Source organism: Hyperolius riggenbachi, chromosome 9 (assembly GCF_040937935.1).
Source record: "Hyperolius riggenbachi isolate aHypRig1 chromosome 9, aHypRig1.pri, whole genome shotgun sequence".
In the NCBI taxonomy this organism is placed as follows: domain Eukaryota; kingdom Metazoa; phylum Chordata; class Amphibia; order Anura; family Hyperoliidae; genus Hyperolius; species Hyperolius riggenbachi.
In genome coordinates, this window is record NC_090654.1 from 260,822,013 (window position 1) to 260,847,993 (window position 25,981).

The 25,981-nt window shown below is 45.3% G+C and overlaps 2 protein-coding genes across 2 annotated transcripts in view; one reads left to right on the forward strand and one right to left on the reverse strand.

Annotated features, from left to right (window-relative positions):
• Window positions 1-763, reverse strand: part of SLC38A6 (solute carrier family 38 member 6) — a 110,557-nt gene extending 109,794 nt beyond the window's left edge. Inside the window, exon 1 of the mRNA XM_068254424.1 lies at window positions 446-763. Within this exon, the coding sequence (XP_068110525.1) occupies window positions 446-532 (87 nt within the window). The 5' untranslated portion in view covers window positions 533-763. The remainder of the gene's footprint in view (window positions 1-445) is intronic.
• On the forward strand, window positions 614-25,968 carry TRMT5 (tRNA methyltransferase 5). The gene is made up of 5 exons (XM_068254423.1): window positions 614-714; window positions 4,944-5,569; window positions 10,291-10,415; window positions 11,636-12,287; window positions 25,818-25,968. Exons 1-5 carry the CDS (start codon window positions 710-712, stop codon window positions 25,880-25,882), a joined length of 1,473 nt encoding a protein of 490 aa, XP_068110524.1. The 5' UTR covers window positions 614-709; the 3' UTR covers window positions 25,883-25,968.
• Window positions 25,969-25,981: the final 13 nt, after the last annotated feature.

Genomic DNA, 25,981 nt, shown 5'->3' on the forward strand with positions numbered 1-25,981 from the left:
CCCACGATGCCTGGAGCTACTGCGGCTGCATGTTCGTGCAGGCACAGAAGATGTCAACCTGGCGAGGTTGCCAACTGCAATGGAGGGGACACTGAAGTTGCGGCAAGGGGCAGATCAGCTGCCAGGGGCTGGAGGAAACCCCAGGTAAGTAGATCTTGTTTTGTTTTTTCAATAGTCAATAATGGCACTTTCTGAAAATAATACCTATAAACTATTGCAACCGGTTGCAAAATCTGTCAAAATTGCAAAAACTTCACCACATCGGCCCAAAAGTAAGGGAGAGAATGAGAAAAGTGAGATAGATGGGAAGGATAGAAAAAGAGAAAGGAGGAAAAAAAAGAGATGAAAAAGAAAGACAGGACAGGATGAAAGAAGCAGAAAAACATAAGGAAATGAAAGAGACAGAAAAAAGACAGGATAAGACAGGAGGAGGGCAAAGGCTCACCTGTCTGCCCAGCAGTGGGGTGCTCTCATCTGTGCTGGATACATGGTGCCCATAGTCGGTGTTGATGCTGGGCTGTGCACTGGGCATTGTACCCTATATGCCATGGACTCAGCAGCACAGCTCTGATCTGCCTGCTCTGCACAAGCCGCTTCCTGTTTACAGGCTCGTCACATGACTGGGCGGCATCCATCCCTGCGCGTCACGCGCCGCCCGCACTGCCCGTTGTCGCAGTAGGATGACGTGCAAGCATGGCGGCAAAAGAACATGAGGTGAGTCTGGTGGATGCGGCAGCCGGTGAACTCTGATGCCCAGCGATCAGTATGGCACACCCAGGCCCGGTGTTGTGTCCCGTAGTGCTGAGCCGACGTCACGGACATGCGCAGTGTCAGCTCTGTGAAGAGGCTTCCTCAGCCGCTGCTTCTCTGGGCCAAGGCATGTGCACGACTGTCTGCTCTGCTGTTGATCCCTTGTCAATGGGCGGCTGCCACAGCGGGATTTCTTGGAGAGAGTCGTTCTAGGAGTCCCTGAGGGGTTCTGGTGGGTCACAGGGACTCCAAATTTTGAGTAAAAAATATCTTGTTTGAACAGGGTGCTGGAGACATACGTTTGTGGACTGCCCCTGTTCCAACATTTTAGTATACCCGACAAAATAGCATACAAATGCTACTGAGCAGAACACCCCCTCAAAAGTGGTGGTAGCAGCTCCAGCCTCTCATTAATTTACGGTAATTGATGTGTAAACTTAAAAGAGGAACTGTAATGGAAATAACATAATGAATAAAATTGCTTGTTGGTCACAATATTCATATATAGTTTATGTAGTCAGTGTTTGCCCATTGTAAAATCTTTCCTCTCCATGATTTATATTCTAAAATGTATCACTGGTGGTGACATCTTTAGTTCTGCCAGGTGATCTGTACCAAATGTTTGATATTGGTTGCTTGGCAGTTGGAAAAGGCTGTTATTGCCCACAATGCAACAAAGTTTACTGACTGCAAACTGTCAGGACCATGGTTTTGACATCACACTGTGGGAGGGGTATCGCCACAATATCAGCCATACAGACCCAGCCCCCTGATTATCTATTTAAGAAAAGGCAAAGAGGTATTATCCCGTCTGGAAAGTTTGGCAGCTTTTTGTTAAAGTTCTGTTTGATCCCCTAGCCAGGTCTAACCATTTTTCGAAAGCTGAAAGTCCCGGCTTTCCTTTGCACTGGGTTCCGAGTCGATGCAATGCCCAGTTCCCAAGGCATCGCAGGGTGTCTCAGGGGACACCCATCACCCAAACCCCCCTAACTTGGGAATGGGGCATCGCATTGACTCAGGACCCAGTGTAACAGAAAGCCAAGACTTTCAGCTTTCTGGTATTCATGGGGGAGCAAAAAGAACTTTAACAAAAGGCTGCCAAACTTTCCAGGCAGGATATGTAAGTACCAGTAAAGATTTCTCATGGGAAATGGTACCTCTTTAAAGGACAACTGAAGAGAGAGGGATATGGAGGCTGCCATAGTTATTTCCTTTTAAGCAATGCCAGTTGCCTGGTTGCCCTGCTGATCCTCTGTCTATACATTTAGCCATAGACCATGAACAAGCATGCAGCAGATAAGGTGTTTCTGACATTATTGTCAGATCTGACAAGATTAGTTGCATGCTTGTTTCTGGTGTAATTCAGCCACTACTGTGGCTAAATAGATCAAAAGGGTTGCCAGGCAACTGGTATTGTTTAAAAGGAAATACATGTCAGTCTCCATATTCTTCTCACTTCAGTTGTCCTTTAAATCTGGAGTCCCTGGTGTGCCAAGGAATTCAGTTAAATCATGGGGGCTAGTCTACACTGTATCAACCTTCATATTGCCTCTGTCGAAGACTAATCCTCCCAAACTCAAAAGCCTAAGTGCTGGTTCACACTGGGGAGCTTTTCAGTAACGTTTCATTGCTTGTATGATCGCTGGGGATCAGCAAAGCGCTGTGACAACTTCTCATATATCTGTTCCTCAATAGCTGCTTTGTACTATGCACACTATGGAAGATGTTGCCGTTATATAAATAAAAAAATGAGATGACAATGTATGTAAACCAAGTGTGAACCTAGCCTAGTACTAGGCTTCCACCTGCACATGTGGGCATTGTGATTCAATGGGTAGGGTAAAAATTTAGCTCACCTGGGCCCCTTCAGAACTATTCAGGGTCTCCTAGAATGTGCAGAAAGAACTATTCCTGCGCTGCCCTCACACTTTTGAAGACTTGGGGTGCTTAAGGTGCTGCTCCGGGTGCTGGGTGGTAGGGCTGCACGATTTTAGGAAAAAATTGAAATTGCGATTTTTTTTTTTTTTTTTTTTTTTTTTTTTCTCAAATTGCGATTTCGATTTTTTTTTTCACGATTTTCTTCAAATCGAGCTTTAGCACTAAATTCACAATGCCCCCCAGTATAGTTTAGCCAGGTAAGCGCCTCCAGTATAAGATCCTGCTATAAATAAAGAGCATTTTGATGACAATTGAGGCAGACTGTGTACGAGAGAACTTGTTAATCTGGCCACAGAGCTTCCAGCAGGGTAATAGTTAAAGTGCAAAGTATTATAAATAACAGTGCGAGAAGGCTGAGGAATGTGAGAAGGGCAATGAGGGGTAGGAGTGGGTGATCTATTACCTGCAGACCATCACCCGTAGCATCGAGACAGAACACCAGCGCTGCGGCATTAGGAAGTGAAGGGAGAGGGACAGAAAACCATCACTGCTTCTATAAGCAAGTGTGCAGAGAGGGAGACATCTGTGTACGGAGCACAGAAGTGGGGCTCAGAGGTGCCAGGACAGGAAAGAGTTCAGAGCCCCTCCTTCTAATAGTCTAACCTTACAGCGCTGCCTTTCCTCCTGGCTAGCTCTCGTCACTTTCAGCAGCTGCTGTTAACGCGCTGGCTCTTCCTCTTTCCCTCCCGGCAGTTCCTGGGGCCAGCTGATGTAAATATAATCATGCATCACTGCGCCCTCCATGTTGTTGGAAGGGGGAGGCGTGGCAGAAGCTAGGACTAGCAGTGAATATTTATGAGTTAATGAGCCGGGCAGCGAGGGGCGAGTCCAGTCCAGAGCAGCACACAGCACCACCAATCACTCTGTACCACCCTCTGTACAGCTCCGCCTACCTCCTCCGTCATACCATCTCTATCTAGCTATTGTGGCACTGTGTGCTGCTCTGGACTGGACTCGCCCTCCCCCTGCTGCCCGGCTCATTAACAATCATAAATATTCACTGCTAGTCGCAGCTTTTGCCAATCAGTGGCTCCCAAAATCGAAGCTACTGACGATCCTGAAATCGGCTGCACGTGAATCGCGGTTTCGGTTTAAAACTGCAAAACCGTGCAGCCCTACTGGGTGGTGCCAGTAGCCTATGCAAAACAGTAGAAGAAACGAGCGCTACTTTGGTGTATTAACTTCTTTACTTAAATCACGCCTTAAAAGTTGCACTTAGTGTTTTAAGAACAAATGCGCCTCTCAGGCCTGCCAGCCGTCCTCTCCAGCCCTGTGCTTGGCCAAAGCAACAGGTGCGGTGTCTCTCGACGTGGAGTGGGTTGCGGTGGGCGAGGCTTGTTCATCTCGTCTGACGTCACAACACGTTTTGGCGCTAACCACGCCTTCGTCAGGTCAAGCTGACGAAGGCGTGGTTAGTGCCGAAATGCGTCGTGCAACCCGCTCCACGCCGAGAGACACCGCACTTTGGCCAAGCACAGGGCTGAAGAGGACGGCTGGCAGGCCTGAGAGGCGCATTTGTTCTTAAAACACTGTAAGTGCAACTTTTAAAGCGTAATATTTTAAGTAAAGAAGTTATTACAACAATGGAGTGCTCTTGTTTCTTCTACTGTTTTGCAGAGATTATTCAGAGATATATAGACAGAGGCACTTATCGTGACCTTGAGACTGTACTGCGTGTACTCCTATTTGTTATTGCCTGAGGCAGCGGGAATATACCTGTGAAACGTGTTGCATGGTTGTCTGGAGTATATAAATAAACCTGTTGTATAAAAACGGACAGTATCTTGTCTACTTCAGGGAGGCGAGTCCACCACCACCTCCTGAGGAATTTTAAACTTTTTAGTACCTTTTATCCTGCTGGCGCCTCTGTTCACTCTTATATTAATGTAGGTTGGCTTTTAGGTATCAGCAGGAAAGGGGTGTATTTGGTCAATATATCAAAAAACCTATTGGAGTTGGGGCTACCAGGGAGACGGTAAGTATAATATTCTTGCTCCTCAGGCTTGGCTTGTTTTTATTTTAGCCAAAAGATCTGCTTGAATTGTATAGGTGGAAGTTAGGTAGCACCCAACCAGCAAGGAATGACGTGCTTATGGTTGTCCCACTGCCTCCAGGGGCAAAAACATAGACCAGTGAAGAAATGCACACAGCACTGCCTTGATTACATTAGAAGACGGTGCTGGGTCTATTTTCTCTCTGGTCTGACTTTAATTGTATATGCAAAAATATACTGACAGTATTCTTCTTTTTTTCAGGTTTTTCAACCAGTTTGCTAACTTGTCTCATCATGGTTTTGCCGCTTTGAATAAATTTAGCTGTAAAGCCTCAGTTCCTTGGTCTTCTTGTCCTTCATTTACCACATTCCACTGGAGAAGCACTTTATCCAGCATGGCAGAGACTCCAGCGGAGGAGTGTGAGGAAGTTGGCCTGTTCTCTCCTAATCCCAATGTGCGCGGGATGACTGAACTGGATCGTGAGGCCTTCACCAAAACCATACAGGTCCCTGTGCTCAAAGTCAAGAAGGAAATCCTCAATAAAGTTGTGAAGACCCTTAAACAGAAGCTGATTCACAGACCAAAACTGAAAAGAGTCATGGACGTGCCTGACGAAGAGGATCATAAAAACATTGTGCTGGACCCGCTACTGGTCACATCGGAGGAGTCGTTCAATGAACAAGACCGCGAGTTCTTTGAAAAGTTTCAGATCAGCCCTCAGATTTCTCAGGCTGACTTGCAAGTGACTTATGATCATTTTAAGACCGATGAGATTCTCAAGGCTGTTCTACCAAAGGGTCAGGATGTCACGACTAGTTTCAGTCGAGTAGGGCATATTGCTCACATGAACCTGCGAGACCACCAGCTTCCGTACAAGAATTTAATTGGTATGTGTACATGATAATGGGATTGTTTTACCCAGGTTAGATTATGTAACTGATCCTGTGTTGTTGTTTTTTTTTAAAGAGCGCCTATAGCGTGCTCAGGCCTAGATTTTATTTTGTACCTAGTGGTAAGTAAACTTAAAATTGGCAGGAAAAACTGCAATAACTCACAAGAGGTGGTGCTCATGTCCGTGTTTACTGCTAACAAGGCACTTTTGAATTGACCTGAGGAATCGGGCCAGCACCCCTGAAACGCCTTGTCTTATGTGCATGAAAAAAACTTATACTTTGTGGTTTGTCCTTAAAGGAGGTAAGATCCATTTACTCATAACATATATGTACTTGATACTAGATATAAAGGGGGCCTCCTACCGTGTTTCTTACAATAACTCACCCGCTGGCCTGTAAAAGCTGGCATTCTGAAAGCCACCCTCCCCCGTTAGCAAAACCGCTGTGACGATTTTTCCCCTAAAGGCCACCCACCAACTGGCAAAACCGCCATGGCAATTTTTGCCTGAAGTCTTTCCAAAGGAGACAGCTCTGCGGCCACCACTACCTTTGTTGCCGTGGCCCACCCTGGAAGGTGCCAAGTTTGGGGGTAGGCTGTGACAACACAGGTGAGGGTGGCCTCAGTGCTTCTGTCTTTTTGGAAAGGCTTCAGGCAGAAATTGCCATGGCGGTTTTGCCAGTGGGTGGGCGGGGTTCCAGACTGGTAGCTCTTAGAGGTCAGCGGGTTAGTGGTTGAACTTCTTATTCACCAATTCTAAATTCACCAAAAGGGACAAATACCAGCTCTGCCCGAGCACATACTGTAGTTGCTCTTTAAATTGTCTGCTTAGATTGCAAAAAATGGATCAGGGGGGGGTAGATTTCTATGTTAAAGGACAACTGAAGTGAGAGGTATTAAGCAATACCAATTGCCTAATTGCTGGCTGTCCTGCCGATCCTTTGCCTCTAATACTTTTAGCCATAGACCCTGAACAAGCATGCAGCAGATCGGGTGTTTCTGACATTGTCACATCTGACAAGATTAGCTGCATGCTTGTTTCTGGTTATATTCAGACACTACTGTAGCCAAATAGATCAGCAGTGCTGCCAGGCAACCAGTGTTGTTTAAAAGGAAATAAATATGGCAGCCTCCATAGTCCTCTTGCTACGGATATCCTTTAAGGATCTGCATTGGTCTCAAATTCTCCCGGTTTTCATAAATTGCTGTTTGTGACCCTAGCCAAGGTCGATTCAAAACATAGTGGGGTAGCTGAGAAAGGCGTAAATCGGTGGTCCTCAAATTACGGCCCGCAGGCTGAATGCGGCATTTTCACTGGGGCCCCAACACAAAATGTATAACTTATAGATGCGGGTCACTGCACCTTTAAATATCGGCAGCTCGCATTTAGAACAGCAGTGCTGGCACCGCTCATCCACATACTGTAGAAGCCAGCAAACAGTGATTCGCTGGCTTCCAATCCAATTCTGCATCAGGTGACACTGCTGTCCAACTGGAAGACAGGTTGTCACCTAGGTATGCTTCACTGTCTGGTGCACAAAGACGTGTGATCTTCAGGCGGCGCAAGACTGATGCTTAGAGTTCTCCCCCCAGCAGTATGTTGACCCTGCCCTTGATCGAAAAAGTTTGGGGACCCTTGGTGTAAATGAATGGTTGTGCAGTGAAACTCGTGATGCTCTTTTGATTCACAAAATAGCGGTAATATTGACTGTATACAGACTGTGCACAGTAATATTACCTTTAGTACTGCCAGCAAGTACAGCGACTTACGTAGTTAGCGCGACCCGCGGCTCTCGAGTAGCAGGACCATTGCTACGGAAACACACGTTAGTAACGGTCAAGCTCATTATTAGTACAGCACGTTACCGTTGCAACAGTTGCGCTACTTAAAGTGAACCGAGCATAATTTTTAACACCCAGAGCAGCTCTATAGCAAATTAAAAATGCATTCTAAAAATGTGGTTTATTATTAAAAATAACTTTAATTTTACCTCATTTTTTTACATCTAAGGGTTAAAATAGCCACTTTGTCCGTCCGTAAAGGACCTGCAGTCAATGAGCAGTAGATGGTGGAACACAGATAAGAAATCACCTCATTAGACTTAATTGACCACAAACAAACCCCCATTGTACTTCAAACAGAAAACATCAGTTACAGTTGAAGAATTTCACACCTAGCCTGGACAATGCTAGTTGTAAAACAGCAGGGGTTGAGCTTCTGAACAATGGCAGCCCTTGCAGCTATTTGAAGCCAAGAGCTGCTTGGATCCCTTTAAAGAGAAACCGTGACCAAGAGTTGAACTTCATCCCAAACAGTAGCTGATACCCCCTTGCCCATGAGAAATCTATTCCTTTTCACAAACGGATCATCAGGGGGCTCTGTATGGCTGATATTGTGGTGAAACCCCTCCCACAAGAAACTCTGAGGACCGTGGTACTCCTGGCAGTTTCCTGTCTGTGAACCTTGTTGCATTGTGGGGAATAGCTGTTTAGTCCTGTTTCCAACTGCCAAAACAGCAAGCAACAGCTACATCACCTGCCAGCAGTAAAAATGTCACCATGTGATAAATGTCAGAATGTAAATCAGGGCTTTAAAAGATTTTACAATGGGAAAACACTGACTAAATCATTTTTACATAATTATTGTAAAAATGAAGCACTTTTTTACTACATTATTTTCACTGGAGTTCCTCTTTAAATACCATGGGTCGCGCTAATAACGTAACTTACGGTACTTGCTGGCAGTAAGGGCAATATTGCCGTGCACAGTCTGTGCACCGCAGCATTAATGCTATTCTGTCAATCGGCCCCACAGTGAGAATATTGTATTTTAAAGCAGACCTGAACTCAAAACTTCCTCTCTGCTGTAAAAAATTAGCAACAGCATAATAAGCTTTAAAGAAAAACATTTCCTTGTTACAGCTTATAGAACTCCTACGGAGATTCAGCAGTGTAGTTACTTCCTGGTATCCTGGGAGCACAGAAATGGTTAACATCCTATGTTTACATATTAGCTCAGAATTTGGCAGACAGCTGGCAGGTCAAATTACACTAGCTCATTGTTTGCTGAGAAGGGAAAATTAGACAGGCCGTTCTCTGATATCTCAGTGTTCTCCTTGTCTCCATTGCAAGAATTCAGATCCGCTTTATAGTCAACCCAAGGTGGATCTTTTGGGGGGCAGTTGGGACACAGAGGCATGTCCTCTGACTAATGACATGGCTCTTTAATCCCCCCCCCGCGCCGCCGCAGGGTTTTCTATTGGGCAGCTCTCTCTCTTTTTTTCCATGCCTCCTGCCACTCCCCCACTTCCCTGCACGTTATGAGAGACAACACAGTCTCAGCGCAGCATCGTGACCCAGAGGTCACGCAAGTAAAAGTGGACCATTGCGGCCCACAGGAGCGGCGGTTTTTGTGGCTACCTGATCCGCTCAGCCCCGTGGATCAGGTAGTCTGCATTTTTTTTTTCCATTTTTTGAGCCCACCTCGGGCTCCCTTTAACCACTTTATCCACCACTACAGTATATCTACGTCCTCTGTGACTTCATCTAAGCCACGAGTAAGTAGATATACGTCTTGTAGCAGAAGCAGTGCTTGCTGTGCAGGATTGGGCTTCCTCCCGTGCACATTTCTGGCACTATCTGATGCAGCACTAATTGGTGAACGGGAATATATGTTTCCTGAGCTAATGAGATTGATTTTTACCATTAAAAATACTTTTATTTTCTCAGTTCATAGTGAAAAATACACTCTGTAGGATTATTTCAGAATCAAATATCTTCACCATAAATTGTGACAGGAATTTACGTTTTTTGATAAACGGTAAGAATAGCTAAAAACGATTTGTGGTTTTTATCTACAGTAGCACTTTTTATTTTTAAACTGGAATTGGTAAAACTGAGATAATGTGTGTTTTCTGTTTTTTTTCCTTCCTTGTTTTCCCATTTAAATTCATAGAAAACCAAATAGTTTGAGGGAAAAAATGGCATACAATCTAAGCCTAATTTGTCTTGAAAAAAAAATATATATTTCATTTCTGTGTCATAAGTAGGGATAAAGTTATTGCTGATTAAATAAAGACATAGCTAAAATGTCAAAACTGCTCTGGTCCATAAGTGGGAAACAAGGTCTGGATGCGAAGTAGTTAAAGCAAGTCTTTTAACAGCAAATGTGTAGCTGTGCTGCATACCCACTAGAAAAGCAGATTGCTGCTACTAACATGGCTTTGCTTATTCCCAGCAAGTCCCAGTGTCATGGAAGGGGGGTGGCAGCTGGGGGAGGAGTCTTAATTTTGGTGGTAGTTACACTTTGGGGTGGAAGAAACTGTATTCAGAAGCCTGTCTATCCAATTAGAAGCCAGCTATCAGTCTTGAGTAGCCCTGGCTACCAGGCTGTATGGAATGGTTCGCCCTGCTTTAAAGTGAGTTGTTTAGGATAGTAATATGACAGCGGTCACTGCTAAATTAGTGTTTCAATATATAAGCTCTGGGGCTTTTGACCCAACTCTGGATTCTCTGCCTAAATGAGATTCACTGGAAGACTTGTTTGAATGCCCTGACTGAGTGATGAAGCCAAGTCCTGATGATCGTTAAGCAATGTAGCAGCAGTCGGTCAGATAAGGCACAATTATCTCATGTCTGTGGTCATTACGGTTTGCTTTAATAGAGGAAACGCGTGTCTAATTGACTTTCTTACCGATCACTCCTTTTCCTTTGACAGGACAAGTAATACTGGATAAAAATCACGGCCTGTTGTCTGTTGTTAACAAAACCAACACCATTGACTCTGCATACAGAAACTTTCAGATGGAGGTTCTGGCTGGCGAGGACAGGATGCTAACAAAGGTTTGTGACATTCAGGGGAATTCTGCTGATGTTCTGAAAGTTCCATAAATATAGATCGGTGATGCACAAGTCTTATTGTTCCTAAAAATGATCCTTCCATTGCCACCAGCAGCCAGCTAAGCATTACTAAAACCTCCAGACTAAAAATCTACTCGGCAGTACTGAAAAGGCTTGGTGTTTCTTTAACAGTTTCACAGCATCAGAACTTTGTTTTTCTTACCCAAGCCTCATTTATAGCTGCACAGAAGAAATCTGCCTGGGCATTTTTCCCCTGATGCTGTGCAAAGCATGATGGGATTTCTGATGATGTTGTTTTCCTTCTGCTGTTTTTTGGTGCAAATTTTTTTTTTAAAATTTGAGATTTGAGCCTAGCGCGCACAGCTGGGAAGGGTGATCAGGATACAGGACTGTTGGAACTGTGTCTCATACTCCCTGTCACCTCCTTTCAACCAAAAAGATGGCTGCCCCCATGAAATTACAAACATTTGTCTGTTCTTTTAAAACGCAACTACGTTTTTAACATAACTACGTAATGTAACTTAATGACACTGTTTGTTTAGGCTGAAGTTCCCCTTTAAGTTGCATTTCTTAGTGGCGTTCACAGAGGTGTTTTTTTTTTCTTTGGGAGGAGGGTATCAGACTCTCCATAAACTACCACCGTGCGGCCATGAGTAGTTAGCTTAGGGCTGGATTAATCCCAAAAGCCATTGAGCCAGTTAGCCTGTAGCTAGTTCCCCCTTGAAGTACACCTGAACTTAGAGGGATTTGGAGGCTGCCATATTTATTTCCTTTTACACGATAAAAGTTGCCTGGCAGCCCTGCTGATCTATTTAGTGTCTGACTAACACCAGAAACAAGCCCCCGTGATGAAGGCTCCTGCAGCTTAGTCCTTCGTCCCTGGCCTTCGCAATGCATGCCAGGAGATGTAGTTACCATTGATGTGATTGAGCTCATTGATGTAATTACACAAGGTGAAGTAATCTCCCAGCATGCATCGCAGCGGCCGGGCAGACAGGATATCACCGTGGTAATTTGAACCTGTTATATGGGACACAGAAAATGGAGGCTTCCATATAGACAGGGGGACTACGGAGAACTCCCTAAAGCCCATGCAGTTTATGAATCTCCGTTAGGGGGAGGTTTGTTTAAGATGTCTTTAAAAAATATTGCACAATTCGCTTTAAATCTGTGCAGATCAGTTACCGTGTCTCTCACTCTAGGTAAAGGAGAATGGAGCCACTTATGAATTTGATTTTTCCAAAGTCTACTGGAATCCTCGTCTCGGGACGGAGCACAGTCGAATCACCGGACTTCTGAAGAGCGGAGATGTGGTGTTTGACGTCTTTGCCGGGGTCGGCCCCTTCACCATCCCTGCGGCTCGAAAAAACAGCATAGTTTATGCCAACGACTTGAACCCGGAGTCCTACAAGTGGCTTGTTCATAACTGCAAGCTGAATAAAGTGGACAAGAGAGTCCAGGTGTCCAATGTTGATGGGCGAGAGTTTATCAGGACGGTTGTGAAGAGCGAACTGCCAGAATACATCAAATATTTCAGCGCGGTGAAGAAGAACAGCCTTCACATCATTATGAACCTGCCGGCTATGGCTGTGGAGTTTCTGGATGCCTTTAAACAGCTTCTGGATGTGGAGCCTTGCAGCGAGCCTGTCCTGCCAACCATCCACTGCTACGGCTTCTCCAAGGAGGACAACCCTGAGAAGGACATTAAGGAGATGGCCGAGGCCAGTTTAGGAGCTGAGCTGGGAGAATGCTCCGTACATCTGGTGAGGAACGTGGCCCCTAATAAAGAGATGATGTGTATAAGCTTCGAACTGCCGGCTAAGGTGCTGTTTGCAAGCAAGCCAGAAGCTGAAGGTAAGTCCTGCAAAGAGCAAGTCCGTTCAGTGATTTAAAGTTAGATTAAAGTGAAAATGTCATCAGAAGTTAGATACTTATCTTAGAAGAAGGAAGCGTCTGGATAGTCCAGTACTCTTGTGGCCACACCCCGACACAGTATGAGCGTGGCCGCACTGTACCTGTGTGAGTCCTGTCCACGCATGCGTGGGGTGGTATCTTGCTACTGCGCAGGTGCAGACAGGATCCACTCAGGTGCAGTGCGGCTGCGCTCGTACATGGAGGGGAGAGCAGCCGCTAAGAATAACAGAGTGCTTGCCAGGAAGCGATGTGGTCAAGGAGGACATTGCCAGCCTCTGGATCATCCTCAGGCTTCCCTCTAGCTTGCTGAGTACGTTTTTGTTTTTCACCACAGGTTTGCTTTAGAGCAGAACTGTAGTGAAAATGTCATTATGAAAATTGCTTATTTTTTTTTTTTTTTTTTTTTACAATATTCATTTATAAATGATTTAGTCAGTGTTTGCCCATTGTAAAAGCTTTCCTCTCCCTGATTTACACTTTGAAATTTATCACTAGAGGTGACATCTTTGGTCTTGTCAGGTAGATCTCTGCGGAATGTTTGTTTACTGGTAGTTCCGAAGCCAGTGCAAAATACATCTGGTCTCCGAGAATGCTCGGGAGGGAAGAATTCCGCATTGCTAATCAGCCTCGTCTAAACATCACTTAGGGACGGCGGCAGGGCAGGGCTGGGCTACATGATAGATACTGATACGGATAGATAGATTAGTGTCAGTCTGATACTGAAATCAGGGAAATGACTGTAAAATTGGGTATCCTGAACAGTTTACTACATTCTATTACATGTCATTACAGTGCCTCTTGATACATGCAGACATTGTAGGAGATACTTAGTTGAAAACAAAAGTTGGTATAGGATGATCAAATTGCATTGTAATTACAAATGTGGCACTGTATTTGGCAGACGGGATTTGTTTGGGGCACCAGTTTTAGTTCAGCTATGATAAGAGTCCATTCATTATAAGCGTGGGCCAAAAAACGGTTCAATTCGGCTATTGCCAACTTAAACTCCGGGTGCCCAAATCAGGCACTCGGCACTGCGCCGATATCGGATGCGTTGACTGATTGACGTCAGTGTTTGGCTGCTACATAGAGCATTGGTGAAGATTTTGGCCGGTACTGTTTGGATTCAGCACCAGGGGTGAATAACAGGCCTGGCTCACACTGCAAGAGCTTTTTTAGTGCTATTTATTAGTAAAGCTCTTGCTAATGCAATGCTATGGAACATTTTTATAAAATCACATTGCTCACGTGAGATCACACACATAGCATTACATTAGGAAGAGCTTTTCAAATCTCAAGCGTTTAGAAAAAGCTCTTGCAGTGTGAACCAGCCCTAAGGGCTGGTGGTTAGGCCAGGCATTGGTTTCTATTTTCAAAACTTCTCATAAATGACTTACAGGGAGTGCAGAATTATTAGGCAAATGAGTATTTTGACCACATCATCCTCTTCATGCATGTTGTCTTACTCCAAGCTGTATAGGCTCGAAAGCCTACTACCAATTAAGCATATTAGGTGATGTGCATCTCTGTAATGAGAAGGGGTGTGGTCTAATGACATCAACACCCTATAGCAGGTGTGCATAATTATTAGGCAACTTCCTTTCCTTTGGCAAAATGGGTCAAAAGAAGTACTTGACGGGCTCAGAAAAGTCAAAAATAGTGAGATATCTTGCAGAGGGATGCAGCACTCTTAAAATTGCAAAGCTTCTGAAGCGTGATCATCGAACAATCAAGCGTTTCATTCAAAATAGTCAACAGGTTCACAAGAAGCGTGTGGAAAAACCAAGGCGCAAAATAACTGCCCATGAACTGAGAAAAGTCAATCGTGCAGCTGCCAAGATGCCACTTGCCACCAGTTTTGCCATATTTCAGAGCTGCAACATCACTGGAGTGCCCAAAAGTACAAGGTGTGCAATACTCAGAGACATGGCCAAGGTAAGAAAGGCTGAAAGACGACCACCACTGAACAAGACACACAAGCTGAAACGTCAAGACTGGGCCAAGAAATATCTCAAGACTGATTTTTCCAGGGCTGTGGAGTCGGTCCAAAAATCCACCGACTCCGACTCCGACTCCTCAGTTTAGGATTCCACCGACTCCGACTCCACGACTCCGACTCCTCTAATTTGCATATTACAATTTTGTTGATTAAAAGTATGTAACATGAAATTCGTCTCATAACTGCCAACGCTTAGGAATTTTACAAGACAACTGAAGTGAGAAGGATATGTAGACTACTATATTTATTCCCTTTAGACTAAAACTAGTCCTTAGTAATAGTACTTGTAAAAGGTACAAACCGGAACAAAGAACATCTATCAGGCCCTAGGCAATGTAAGTGTGGGTACATGTAAGAATGATGTGCAGGTACTCTGCAGGGGAATGAGGAGATTGTAAACAGACAACACCTCTGTGTTCAATGTGCACAGCATTCTCAGTGGATTCCCTGCAGCTCTGTGAGGAGTGCATATGTAGAGTATAGTACTACTGTGTAACAAAGTAAACCTGAGACAGATGAAATTAAAGTTTTGTACATACCTGGGGCTTCCTCCAGCCGCCTTCAGGATAATCAGTCCCTCGTTGTCCTCCTCCACCACCTGGATCTTCTGCTATGAGTCCAGGTACTTGAGCCAGTCTGGCGTAGTGCGCATGAACACACTCCACCGCTAGGAGCATACTACACCTGTGCAGCACTATTGCGCAGGTGCAGAATGTTCCTGGCTGTGGGAGTGGTATGCGGCCGGACTGCGCTGACTGGCTGAATTACCAGGACTCATAGCAGAAGATCCGGGTGGTGGAGGACAGTGAGGGACTGATTAGCCTGAAGGGGGCTGGAGGAAGCCCCAGGTATGTATAAAACTTTACTTTTCATCCGTCTCAGGTACCCTTTAATTTGTAGTCACCAAACCAAATTTTAATAACATATCAAATTATTTGATTTCAGTGCATACATTTGCATAAATCAGCATCAGTGCAGAATTATTTCCATCTCATTGACCATCTCTATTAGTGACACAGCTACACATCAGGCTTTATTCTTACAGCATAGATGTTATTTAGTATATATAAGAGATTCCTGTGTACTCATCATATATACAGTCACAATCAGATATGTATATCTGACCTTAACAATACGGGGACTGCTTTATTGAAGCAGCACAAGTAACTAATTTTTATTGGTTTATTTCATTTTTGTGGACTAAGCACAGCTATTACTGTATATATACATTATTTTTAATGACTATTATCTGAGAAATAGAACATTTTATCATATTTTCTATTTTAATTACAGTTACAAATTCATTAGGAGTCGGAGTCGGAGTTGGTGCATTTTTTCCCGACTCCGACTCCGACTCCAGGCACCCAAAATTGCCCGACTCCACGACTCCGACTCCACGACTCCGACTCCGACTCCACAGCCCTGGATTTTTCTAAGGTTTTATGGACTGATGAAATGAGTGAGTCTTGATGGGCCAGATGGATGGGCCCGTGGCTGGATTGGTAAAGGGCAGAGAGCTCCAGTCCGACTCAGACACCAGCAAGGTGGAGGTGGAGTACTGGTTTGGGCTGGTATCATCAAAGATAAACTTGTGGGGCCTTTTCGGGTTGAGGATGGAGTCAAGCTCAACTCCCAGTCCTACTGCCAGTTTCTGGAAGATACCTTCTTTAAGCAGTGGTACAGGAAGAAGTCTGCATCCTTCAAGAAAAACATGATTTTCATGCAGGACAATGCTCTATCACACGCGTCCAAGTACTCCACAGCGTGGCTGGCAAGAAAGGGTATAAAAGAAGAAAAACTAATGACATGGCCTCCTTGTTTACCTGATCTGAACCCCATTGAGAACCTGTGGTCCATCATAAAATGTGAGATTTACAAGGAGGGAAAACAGTACACCTCTCTGAACAGTGTCTGGGAGGCTGTGGTTGCTGCTGCACGCAATGTTGATGGTGAACAGTGTCTGGGAGGCTGTGGTTGCTGCTGCACAGTGGTTGCCTCTCTGAACAGTGTCTGGGAGGCTGTGGTTGCCTCTCTGAACAGTGTCTGGGAGGCTGTGGTTGCTGCTGCACGCAATGTTGATGGTGAACAGATCAAAACACTGACATAATCCATGGATGGCAGGCTTTTGAGTGTCCTTGCAAAGAAAGGTGGCTATATTGGTCAATGATTTGTTTTTGTTTTGATTTGAATGTCAGAAATGTATATTTGTGAATGTTGAGATGTTATATTGGTTTCACTGGTAAAAATAAATAATTGAAATGGGTATATATTTGTTTTTTGTTAAGTTGCCTAATAATTATGCACAGTAATAGTCACCTGCACACACAGATATCCCCCTAAAATAGCTAAAACTAAAAACTACTTTAAAAAATATTCAGCTTTGATATTAATGAGTTTTTTGGGTTCATTGAGAACATGGTTGTTGTGCAATAATAAAATTATTCCTCAAAAATACAACTTGCCTAATAATTCTGCACTCCCTGTATTTATCACCTATTTGATAAAAAATAACCTTTCAGCACATTTACACGCAAAATAATCACTAAGTTGTTCCTGATTAACTTCATTTCAATATTACTTTTTTTTTTACCTTAATCTTCTCCACTGGGAGAGTGGTGCTCTCAGGTCTGCCTAACGCCAATTAACGCCATCTCGTTCCTCGCGAGATTAGCAGGGAACGAACGCTCGCTCGAGCTGTAAACAGAGCGGGGCTGCGGCGATCAGCCTGCCAGCTGAGGCTGGCAGGCTGAAATAAACAATACAAAGCAAATGTTTGTGTACAGCTCTGCGATCTAGCGCAGCCCTGTACAGGGGACAGCCTCACTTAACTGTCCCTAACAACGGCTCACAATGTAATCCCATACATAAGCTGATGCCTAGGTATGGGTAGTGTATTGTATGGATCGCATTCTAGGGCTAATGTGGGGGGGAATCAAATAAATAGGGATTTAGAAAAAAAAAATTGATAAAAAAAAAAAAAAGGAGGTAAAATGAATTTGGGTGCTAAGTTGTATGGCCAAGAAATAAACTATTAAAGCTGTGAAGTGCAGAATTGTAAAAAATGGCCTGGTCACCAGGGGGGTATAAACCTCTGGTCCTCAAGAGGTTCATATTATATTTTTGATCTTTGGGAGCTTAAAATGTAACCTAGATAAGGTGAAAAAGCTTTGTGGATCCTGCCCATTGTGTAGGAACTTAAATGCTCTTCATTAGAGTGAACGGAGAAGTAGCATCCTCTGATACACTGCACAAATGAATATTTTACACAAGTGATTCAAGAGCGATAGAACAGCACCTCGGCAATCCTCTGTGGTTTGGGCTGCGCAGTCCGCATAGCCGCGAGTGCGGCTCTGCAGCTCTAGGGCCAACCCCCCCGATCCACACTTTGTAGCGTGGATCAGGGGGGTTGGCCCTAGAGCTGCGCAGCCGCACTCGCGGCTATGTGGACTGTGCAGCCGCGGCCAGAGGAAGCGGCCATTTTGGGAGAGGCAGGGGAGCCCGACCCGGGTCGGGAGCCGGCCCAGGGGGCTAATGAGCGGGGGGACCCGGCGGATCGGCACGGAGGGCGCGGACGGCGTCCTCCGTGCCGTAAAAGATTATACATGTAATTAACTTTTTTGACTAATTTGGCCTCGTAAGTCCTTTAAGCAATCATTTTAATACATTTTAATAAAATAATTTTAATTAATATACTAATGCATTGATAATAATCAAACAACAAATATGCCAATAATTATTAGTCAAAGGGGTAGAAAAAATGTATTTTCTTCCAAGCTTTTTTAACTTTCTTTTTTGTACACATGCAGTTAAATATTGGGCACAGAAAGAAAGCTTTCCCTCTCCTTTAACAAACTGTGTGTCCCTTAAAATGCACAGCTTCAGACAAGCCTGTTATAGTTAGAATTAGAGGCTGATTGCCTCGAATGAGCTCTGGATAAAGTTTGGATGAAATCCAAATGAGTTTCATTCTGATTTCATCCTCCTAATTAGTGCAGGGTTCCAAGCCACGTCACGTGACTACTACGCTTCCTCCTTCAACCCGGAAAGGAGGAAGTGTTTGTAGTCACGTGACGCGGTATGGAACGCAGCGTGGGACAGATCAGGTTGGAGGCGCCCGGTCTAGGTTTCAGGTGGCCGCTACAATGCTAGATTAATTTCTTATATAAATTTCTATGCAATAGGATACAACAATAGCAAGGTAAAGTCGTCCTACCTTGTAGATGTTTGACACGGTATGGACACAAGTAGAAGTTCAGATTAAGAAATCAATTTTATTGGTGCACTAGACAACACGTTTCACAGCCATCAGCCGCTTCCTCAGGTCAGTAAAAAGTGCCTGTAGAGTAGGTAGTCCGAGTATCTGGGCGCCAAAGTTACTGTGGGACAGGTTAAAAAAGAAGTCTGCTGGGTAGGTTTAACCCCCACCCCCCGCACACACCCTCTCAGTGTGCACTAATTAGAGCTTAACCCTGCTAACCCCGCAAACCACTTTGTGTCTTCATCCCACTACCGTCTCTAGATTATAAGCTCGCAAGGGCACAATCATCCTCCTAGTGTTTGCTGTTTCTGCTGTGCTTTATCTAATAGACATGTACCAGTACTGGTGGTGATTCAAACCACACAACAACTGTGTATGTATTTGTGTGTGTATTGCTGAATGTCCTGATTATGCTGTGCATTGAACTACATATGTGTCCAGGTTCCCCGCTATTGTCTGTTCTGTACTCTGTACAGCACTACAGAAGATGTTGGTGCTATATAAGTAAAAAGTAATGTCAGGTAAACCACGAACAGCAATATCAATGCTTTAGTACTGAATGATGATTGTAGTGCCAGCAGTGAAGGTGTTAAAGTGACAATGACATTAAAAAAATAAGTATGATATAATAAACTGTATGTGTAGAACGGATAATGAATAGAACATTAGTAGCATAGAAAAGAGTGTCATATTTTTATTTTATAACATTGCATCATTCTGTCATATTTGCAATTACAACCCACACTCTGTATTTTGAACTATAGAACAAGCAGAGCTAATGACTCTTTGAACTCCCCTGCTGTAAAATCATATCTAAAGCTGCCTGCCACTGTTTGTTTGATGTATAAGTGCTTCAGAAAATAGGACGGTCTCTAACCCAAGTTAAATCAGAGAGCTCAGAAAAGCTCCTTTACATAGGAACTGAAGTGTTTAAAAGAAACCAGAGATGAACGCTTTGGTAAAAAATAAACATACCCCCCGACAGGTTTTACGAAATAACTATACCTGGTATTTTTGCCACTCTGATGTGCCGTTTTTGTGTTTTGTTACTAAAACTCCATGCAAAACACAGTTAATCAGAAAAGCATATTATTTAGTGGGCTGTGTGCAAAATGAAATCACCATTTCTAAAAACCTCTTCTGACTAACAAATATAGATTAAAAAAGTTTTTCTATATACCCTTACATTAGTAGCTCCTCCTATCTCATCACACCTCTCTGTGATGCTGCAAATATACAGAACAGGAAAGCAGAGCCAGAAGGGGGCAGGCTTGGGCTTGAATAGACATCAGAGAAGACTGACTCAGCTATAATGATTCCTGAGCAAAGCCAGCCTGAATGCTCAGTCGGGGATTTTATCAGAGCAGATAACGGGCAAGCTGAGCTGTGAAGGATGAAACAGAGAGCAGTGGAGGTGTTTTCTCTAATGTTCCCACTGATATATATGGTAAAATACATGAGTGCTTCGTCTCTGCTATGCTTTAACTCTTCCTGTACTGGAAACAATGTCCAACTCTTTCCTTTGCTACTAATGTTCTATATCTTAGCTGTACTACACATACAATCAATTCATTATATCAGGAAAGTCAGACTTGTCCAGGAAGCTGTCAGGCTGCAGGCAGCAATGCTGCTCTACTGTGCATCCTTCCTGACTACATGGTCACTTTGTTGGTGAAGGCCAAGTTTAGCAGGTTTGTATTTCTGAACCCCGCAAAACTCAGCTGCCACAGTGTAATAGGAGCCTCACTCATTCTCTGCACAACTCCTAAAACTTTCCCTACCAGGGAAGGCATTTGATTGGCTGCTGCACAAATCACCGAGCTGATTGCATAAGCTTGTGTTTTGTCTTTATGTGTTTGCCTATGACATCAGCGGCTGTAGATTCCCAGAGTCGTCTGCTGAAGCAACTGCCTTTACATGGTGTCGGGGAGGTTAATCCTGTGTAGCTCCTGCCAGGAACACTCTGTACAGGAACACAAAGTGTCAGCACAGATGAGCTCCCACTATAGCCTGCTCACCAAGCTTCTCATTCTGTGCCTGATGGAAGCCAGAATCCCCCACTGCACCCATCCTCTGTGTCATTGTCTGCCCTAGTGGAGAACAGTGACAGCTGGGATCTCTGGTTACCAGGAGCAACGCGCAGAAGGCCGTAAACGTCTGCATAACTGGGCTCTGGCGTCCATCTTGCTGTAGCCTCCATTGTCACAGAGGCAGGGGACACCTGGGAGAGGCAGAGATGCTAAATATAGGTGGTAGGATGCAGGGAAGGAATGTTACTTTGTGAGAACTGCAGCCACTTCCAAAGAATAGGACATCAGTGGTGAAAACACATGTATGACATAATAATCAGTAGAATGCAGAAGTGATTAGTGTGGCGCTTTGATGTGGATGTGACAGGAGTAACAATGTGCTGTGTCTGCTGCCGGGACGGTACGCAATGTTTCTTCTGTTCTTCTCCAATGTGCAGGTGTCAGTGGGGAACAGGGTGTCCTCTCAACACTGGCAGAAGACACACACTGCGTGTTTATCAGTCCCAGACCAGCGCAGGACACGCCACACATAGCTCTGCTGTTGAAGCAAAAAAAAAAATGTATGATATAATGAATTGTAAGTGTAGTACGGATATTTAATAGAACATTAGTATCAAACAAAAGCACCTCATATTTTTATTTTCAGTTATATAGCTCCATTTTTATAACATTGCCTCATTCGCTTATATTGGCAGTTTACAAACTACACTCTGTATTTTACGCTATGAGCCAGACCCTTTGAACTCCCCTGCAGTAAAACCTTAACCACTTGGCGACTACCCATAGCCAATTGGCGGCGGCAAAGTGGCACCCCAAGGGCCGCGTAACGCCAATTGGCGGCGGCACCTGGGGGACTGAATCGCGGGGGATTGCGCACAGTGATGCGCACGCATCCGCCGGCATTAGGCTTCGTCAACCCGCCAGCCAATTAGCGCCGCCGGGTTGTTAACCCCCGATCTGGCGCGTTAGAAGCGTATAATATGCTTTGTAATGTATACAAAGCGTATTATACAGGCTGCCTCCTGCCCTGGTGGTCCCAGTGATTAAGGGACCACCAGGGCAGGAGGCAGCCCTCCTTGTAAGCACACAAACACACTGATCTGCAACCCCCCGCCCCCTAATCGCTCACAGCACCCCTCAGACCCCTGTTTGCACCCAATCACCCCCCTAATCACCCATCAATCACTCCCTGTCACTATCTGTCAACATTGTTTTTTAGATCAGGTCCTAAACTGCCCCCTGGGGGCTCCTGATCACCCCCCCCCCCCCCCGTGTACTGTATACGTCTAACCTCCCCTGTAATCACCCATTCATCACCTGTCAATCACCACCTGTCACTGCCACCCATCAGATTAGACCCTAACCTGCCCCTTGCGGGCACCTGATCACCCGCCCACACCCTCAGATCGCCTGCAGACCCGCCCTCAGATCACCTCCCAAGTGCATTGTTTACATCTGTTCTCCCCTCTAATCACCCACTGATCACCCATCAATCACCCCCCGTCACCACCTGTCACTGCTACCCATCAGATCAGACCCTAATTTGCCCCTTGCGGGCACCCAATTACGTGCCCACACCCTCAGACCGCCCTCAGACCCCCCCTGATCACCTCGCCAGTGCATTGCTTGCATCTATTCTCCCCTCTAATCACATCCTGATCACCTATTAATCACCCTGTCACTGCTACCCAGATCAGACCCTAATCTGCCCCTTGCGGGCACCCAAAAAATTAAAAAAAAATTGTCATTTACAGAGATATTTCTACCACCCAGCATGGGTATGTGTAAAAATACACCCCAAAACACATTATACTACTACTCCTGAGTACGGTGATACCACACGTGTCACTTTTTTGCAGCCTAGGTGCGCTAAGGGGCCTAACGTCCTATTCACAGGTCATTTTGAGGCATTTGGTTTCTAGACTACTCCTCACGGTTTAGGGCCCCTAAAATGCCAGGGCAGTATAGGAACCCCACAAGTGACCCCATTTTAGAAAGAAGACACCCCAAGGTATTCCGTTAGGTGTATGGCGAGTTCATAGAAGATTTTATTTTTTGTCACAAGTTAGTGGAAAATGACACTTTGTGAAAAAAAAAAAAAAAAAAAATCAATTTCCGCTAACTTGTGACAAAAAAGTAAAATCTTCTATGAACTCACCATACTCCTAATGAAGTACCTTGGGGTGTCTTCTTTCTAAAATGGGGTCATTTCTGGGGGTTCCTATACTGCCCTGGCATTTTAGGGGCCCTAAACCGTGAGGAGTAGTCTAGAAACCAAATGCCTCAAAATGACCTGTGAAATCCTAAAGGTACTCCTAGGACATTGGGCCCCTTAGCGCAGTTAGGGTGCAAAAAAGTGTCACGTGGTACCGCCGTACTCAGGAGAAGTAGTATAATGTGTTTTGGGGTGTATTTTTACACATACCCATGCTGGGTGGGAGAAATATCTCGCCTGGTTAGCATCCTTATTACTTGTTTACCAGATAAAAATAAAGAATTGATTTTTGATTTTATGCCCAAGGCGATCGGAATTATGCTTCAGGAGCGCCCTCTAGTGGGCTTTCATGCAGCCAACTTTCAGTTGGCTGCATGAAATAGTTTTTTTTTAATTAAAAAAAAACCCTCCCGCAGCCGCCCTGGCGATCTCAATAGAACGCCAGGGTGGTTAAGCTTCCCTTAAACTGAGTTTAAGGGAAGCTTAACCACCCTGGCGTTCTATTGAGATCGCCAGGGCGGCTGCGGGAGGGTTTTTTTAAAATTAAATGAAAACTATTTCATGCAGCCAACTGAAAGTTGGCTGCATGAAAGCCCACTAGAGGGCGCTCCTGAAGCATAATTCCGATCGCCTCCGGCGATCAGAATTAACAAGGAAGGCTGCAATGAGCAGCCTTCCTTGTTTGGCTTTCCTCGTCGCCATGGCGACGAGCGGAGTGACGTCATGGACGTCCTGACGTCAGCCGCCTCCGGCTATTTGTTCCGGCTGCGCAGGGCTCGGGCGGCTGGGGGGACCCTCTTTAGCCGCTGCACGCGGCGATCAGGTAGCACACGCGGCTGGCAAAGTGCCGGCTGCGTGTGCTGCTTTTTATTTGGAGAGAATCGGCCCAGCAGGGCCTGAGCGGCACCCTCTGGCGGAAATGGACGAGCTGAGCTCGTCCATACCGCTAAGGTGGTTAAAGTGAACGTAAAGCCAGTTAAAAAAAATGAGATTAAACTCACCTGGGGCTTCCCTCAGCCCCCTGCAGCCGATCGGTGCCCTCGCAGCTCCGCTCCGATGCCTCTGGACCCGCCGGCGACAACTTCCGGTTTCGCCGTCACCGGCCGACAGGCATGGGAACGCGAGTGATTGTTCGCGTTCCCAGCCTGTATATCGCCCCCTATGGGCCAGGAGGTCGCAATAGCAGCATAGGGGGCGATATACAGGCTGGGAACGCGAACAATCACTCGCGTTCCCATGCCTGTCAGCCGGTGACGGCGAAACCGGAAGTCGTCGCCAGCGGGTCCAGAGGCATCGGAGCGGAGCTGCGAGGGCACCGATCGGCTGCAGGGGGCTGAGGGAAGCCCCAGGTGAGTTAATCTAATTTTTTTTTAACTGGCTTTAGGTTCACTTTAAGGAAGAGTAAAAAAGCCAGTTTTACTTACCTGTGGCTTCTACTGACCCCCTGCAGTCGCCCTGTGCTCTACGATCCTCCGATCCCCCGCAGCGGCTCAGTTTCAATTTTGCAAACTGAGCCTGACGTCGGCCACTGTACCTGCGCAGCCCTGGCCACACACATCCTCGCTTGCGCTCCCATCACTGGGAGCTTCCTGCGCTGGCCCAGGACGAGTAAATCTCTGATGCGCCTGCGCAGGACCCTCCGGGTGCCGGGAGTGAGAATGAGGACACCAGGGCCGCGCAGGCGCAGTAGCCGGCGACATGCTCAGCCGGCGAAATCTAAACTGAGGCACGCTGGGGAACTGGAGGCTCCTAGAGTACCGGTGCGGGCCACAGGGCGACTGCCAAGGGACCGGTAAAAGCTACAAGTCAGGGCCCTTTTCCACTTGCAGCAATTGCGCTGCTAAATAGCAAATCGCTAGTGTCTGCAAGATACCATAGGAATCGCGGTATGTATTTTCTACTTCCACTACCTTGGATTTTTACTAAGGCTCGATTTTTACCACGATTTTGCAATGTAATCCATTGCATATGCAAAATTGCAATCACATAAAAAAATTAGTGACTTGCGCAAGCGCTAGCATTTAGCAATTGCGATTGCTAGTGGAGAGGGGCCCTAAGTAAAACTGGCTTGTTTACTTACTTAAGTTTCCCTTTAAGCAGAGATGGAGTAAGATGTAATGGGGCCCTAGGCAAGGTAGTAGATTTGAGGGCCCCGTGTGGTCCTGTTGGTAAGCTGAAGTGGAGGGAGGTCAGAGAAGGTGGCTGGTGGGCCCCTTGACACCCACTAGGGCCCTTGCCTTGTGGATGCTAAGCCTTTAAAGTGACCCAGAGATGAATTCAAAGCATGTTTTTTTTTTACTTACCCAGGGCTTCCTCCAGCCCCGTTCAGCGCCACCGTTCAGCTGCAATCTGCTCCGGTAAGTGGCTGTGTGAAGTCAGCAGAGGGCCTTCTGTGCATGCGCGGGCCTTCTGTGCAAGCGCAGGAGGCCCCGGCTGACGTCACTCAGTCAGACTGAGCCGTGTACCGGGGTTTGATTGCAGCTGAACGGAGGATTCCTGCCGGACTGCGGGAGGCACGCCTGAGGACGGGAATGCTTATGGTGCTGGAGGAAGCCCCGGGTAAGTAAAAAAAACAGGCTTTTTATTTGTCTCTGGTTTTCTTAAAGCATCCTATTTTGCTATTATTACATGAATGACAACAGGAGTAAAAGAAAGCCAAAGATTTTTGCTATAGTGGTGAATGAATGTACTTAATTTATTAATTTAATAATGTATCTATTAAACAACTTGCAGTATTGCCACTGCTTACTTGCCTGAAGCTCCCTTTGTATAGCAGAGAAAGTCAGAGCAGTTTCTCTGGTTTACTTTGTTATGAGGGAAAAGTTTGGTCCTTCTCTACGTCGCATACTGTAGTCCTTTTGTATCTGCTTTACTTTGAACGGCATTGGTTAGAGTTGTTTCATTTGTATAAAATGAAAACCGAAACACATTTGCCTTGAAATAAATCGTTTTTTCCCCCTTTTTCCAGATGAGCCAGCAGAGAAACGGCCCAGGAAGGATGAGAATGGCACAAACCCGGAGTCTACACTGTAATTACTCAGAAAAGCTTTATTTTACTTTACATTTTTATACACACAGATGTGTTCGTGTGATTCATTTTCAAAATTTTAATAAAAGAATGGCTAAAAAAAA

Bases quoted from the DNA above. Each gene is read 5' to 3' on its own strand.
- TRMT5 (XM_068254423.1), top strand. The intron at 5,570-10,290 runs GTATGTGTACAT...TTCCTTTGACAG, and splicing joins TCCGTACAAGAATTTAATTG to GACAAGTAATACTGGATAAA. The intron at 12,288-25,817 runs GTAAGTCCTGCA...CCCTTTTTCCAG, and splicing joins AAGCAAGCCAGAAGCTGAAG to ATGAGCCAGCAGAGAAACGG.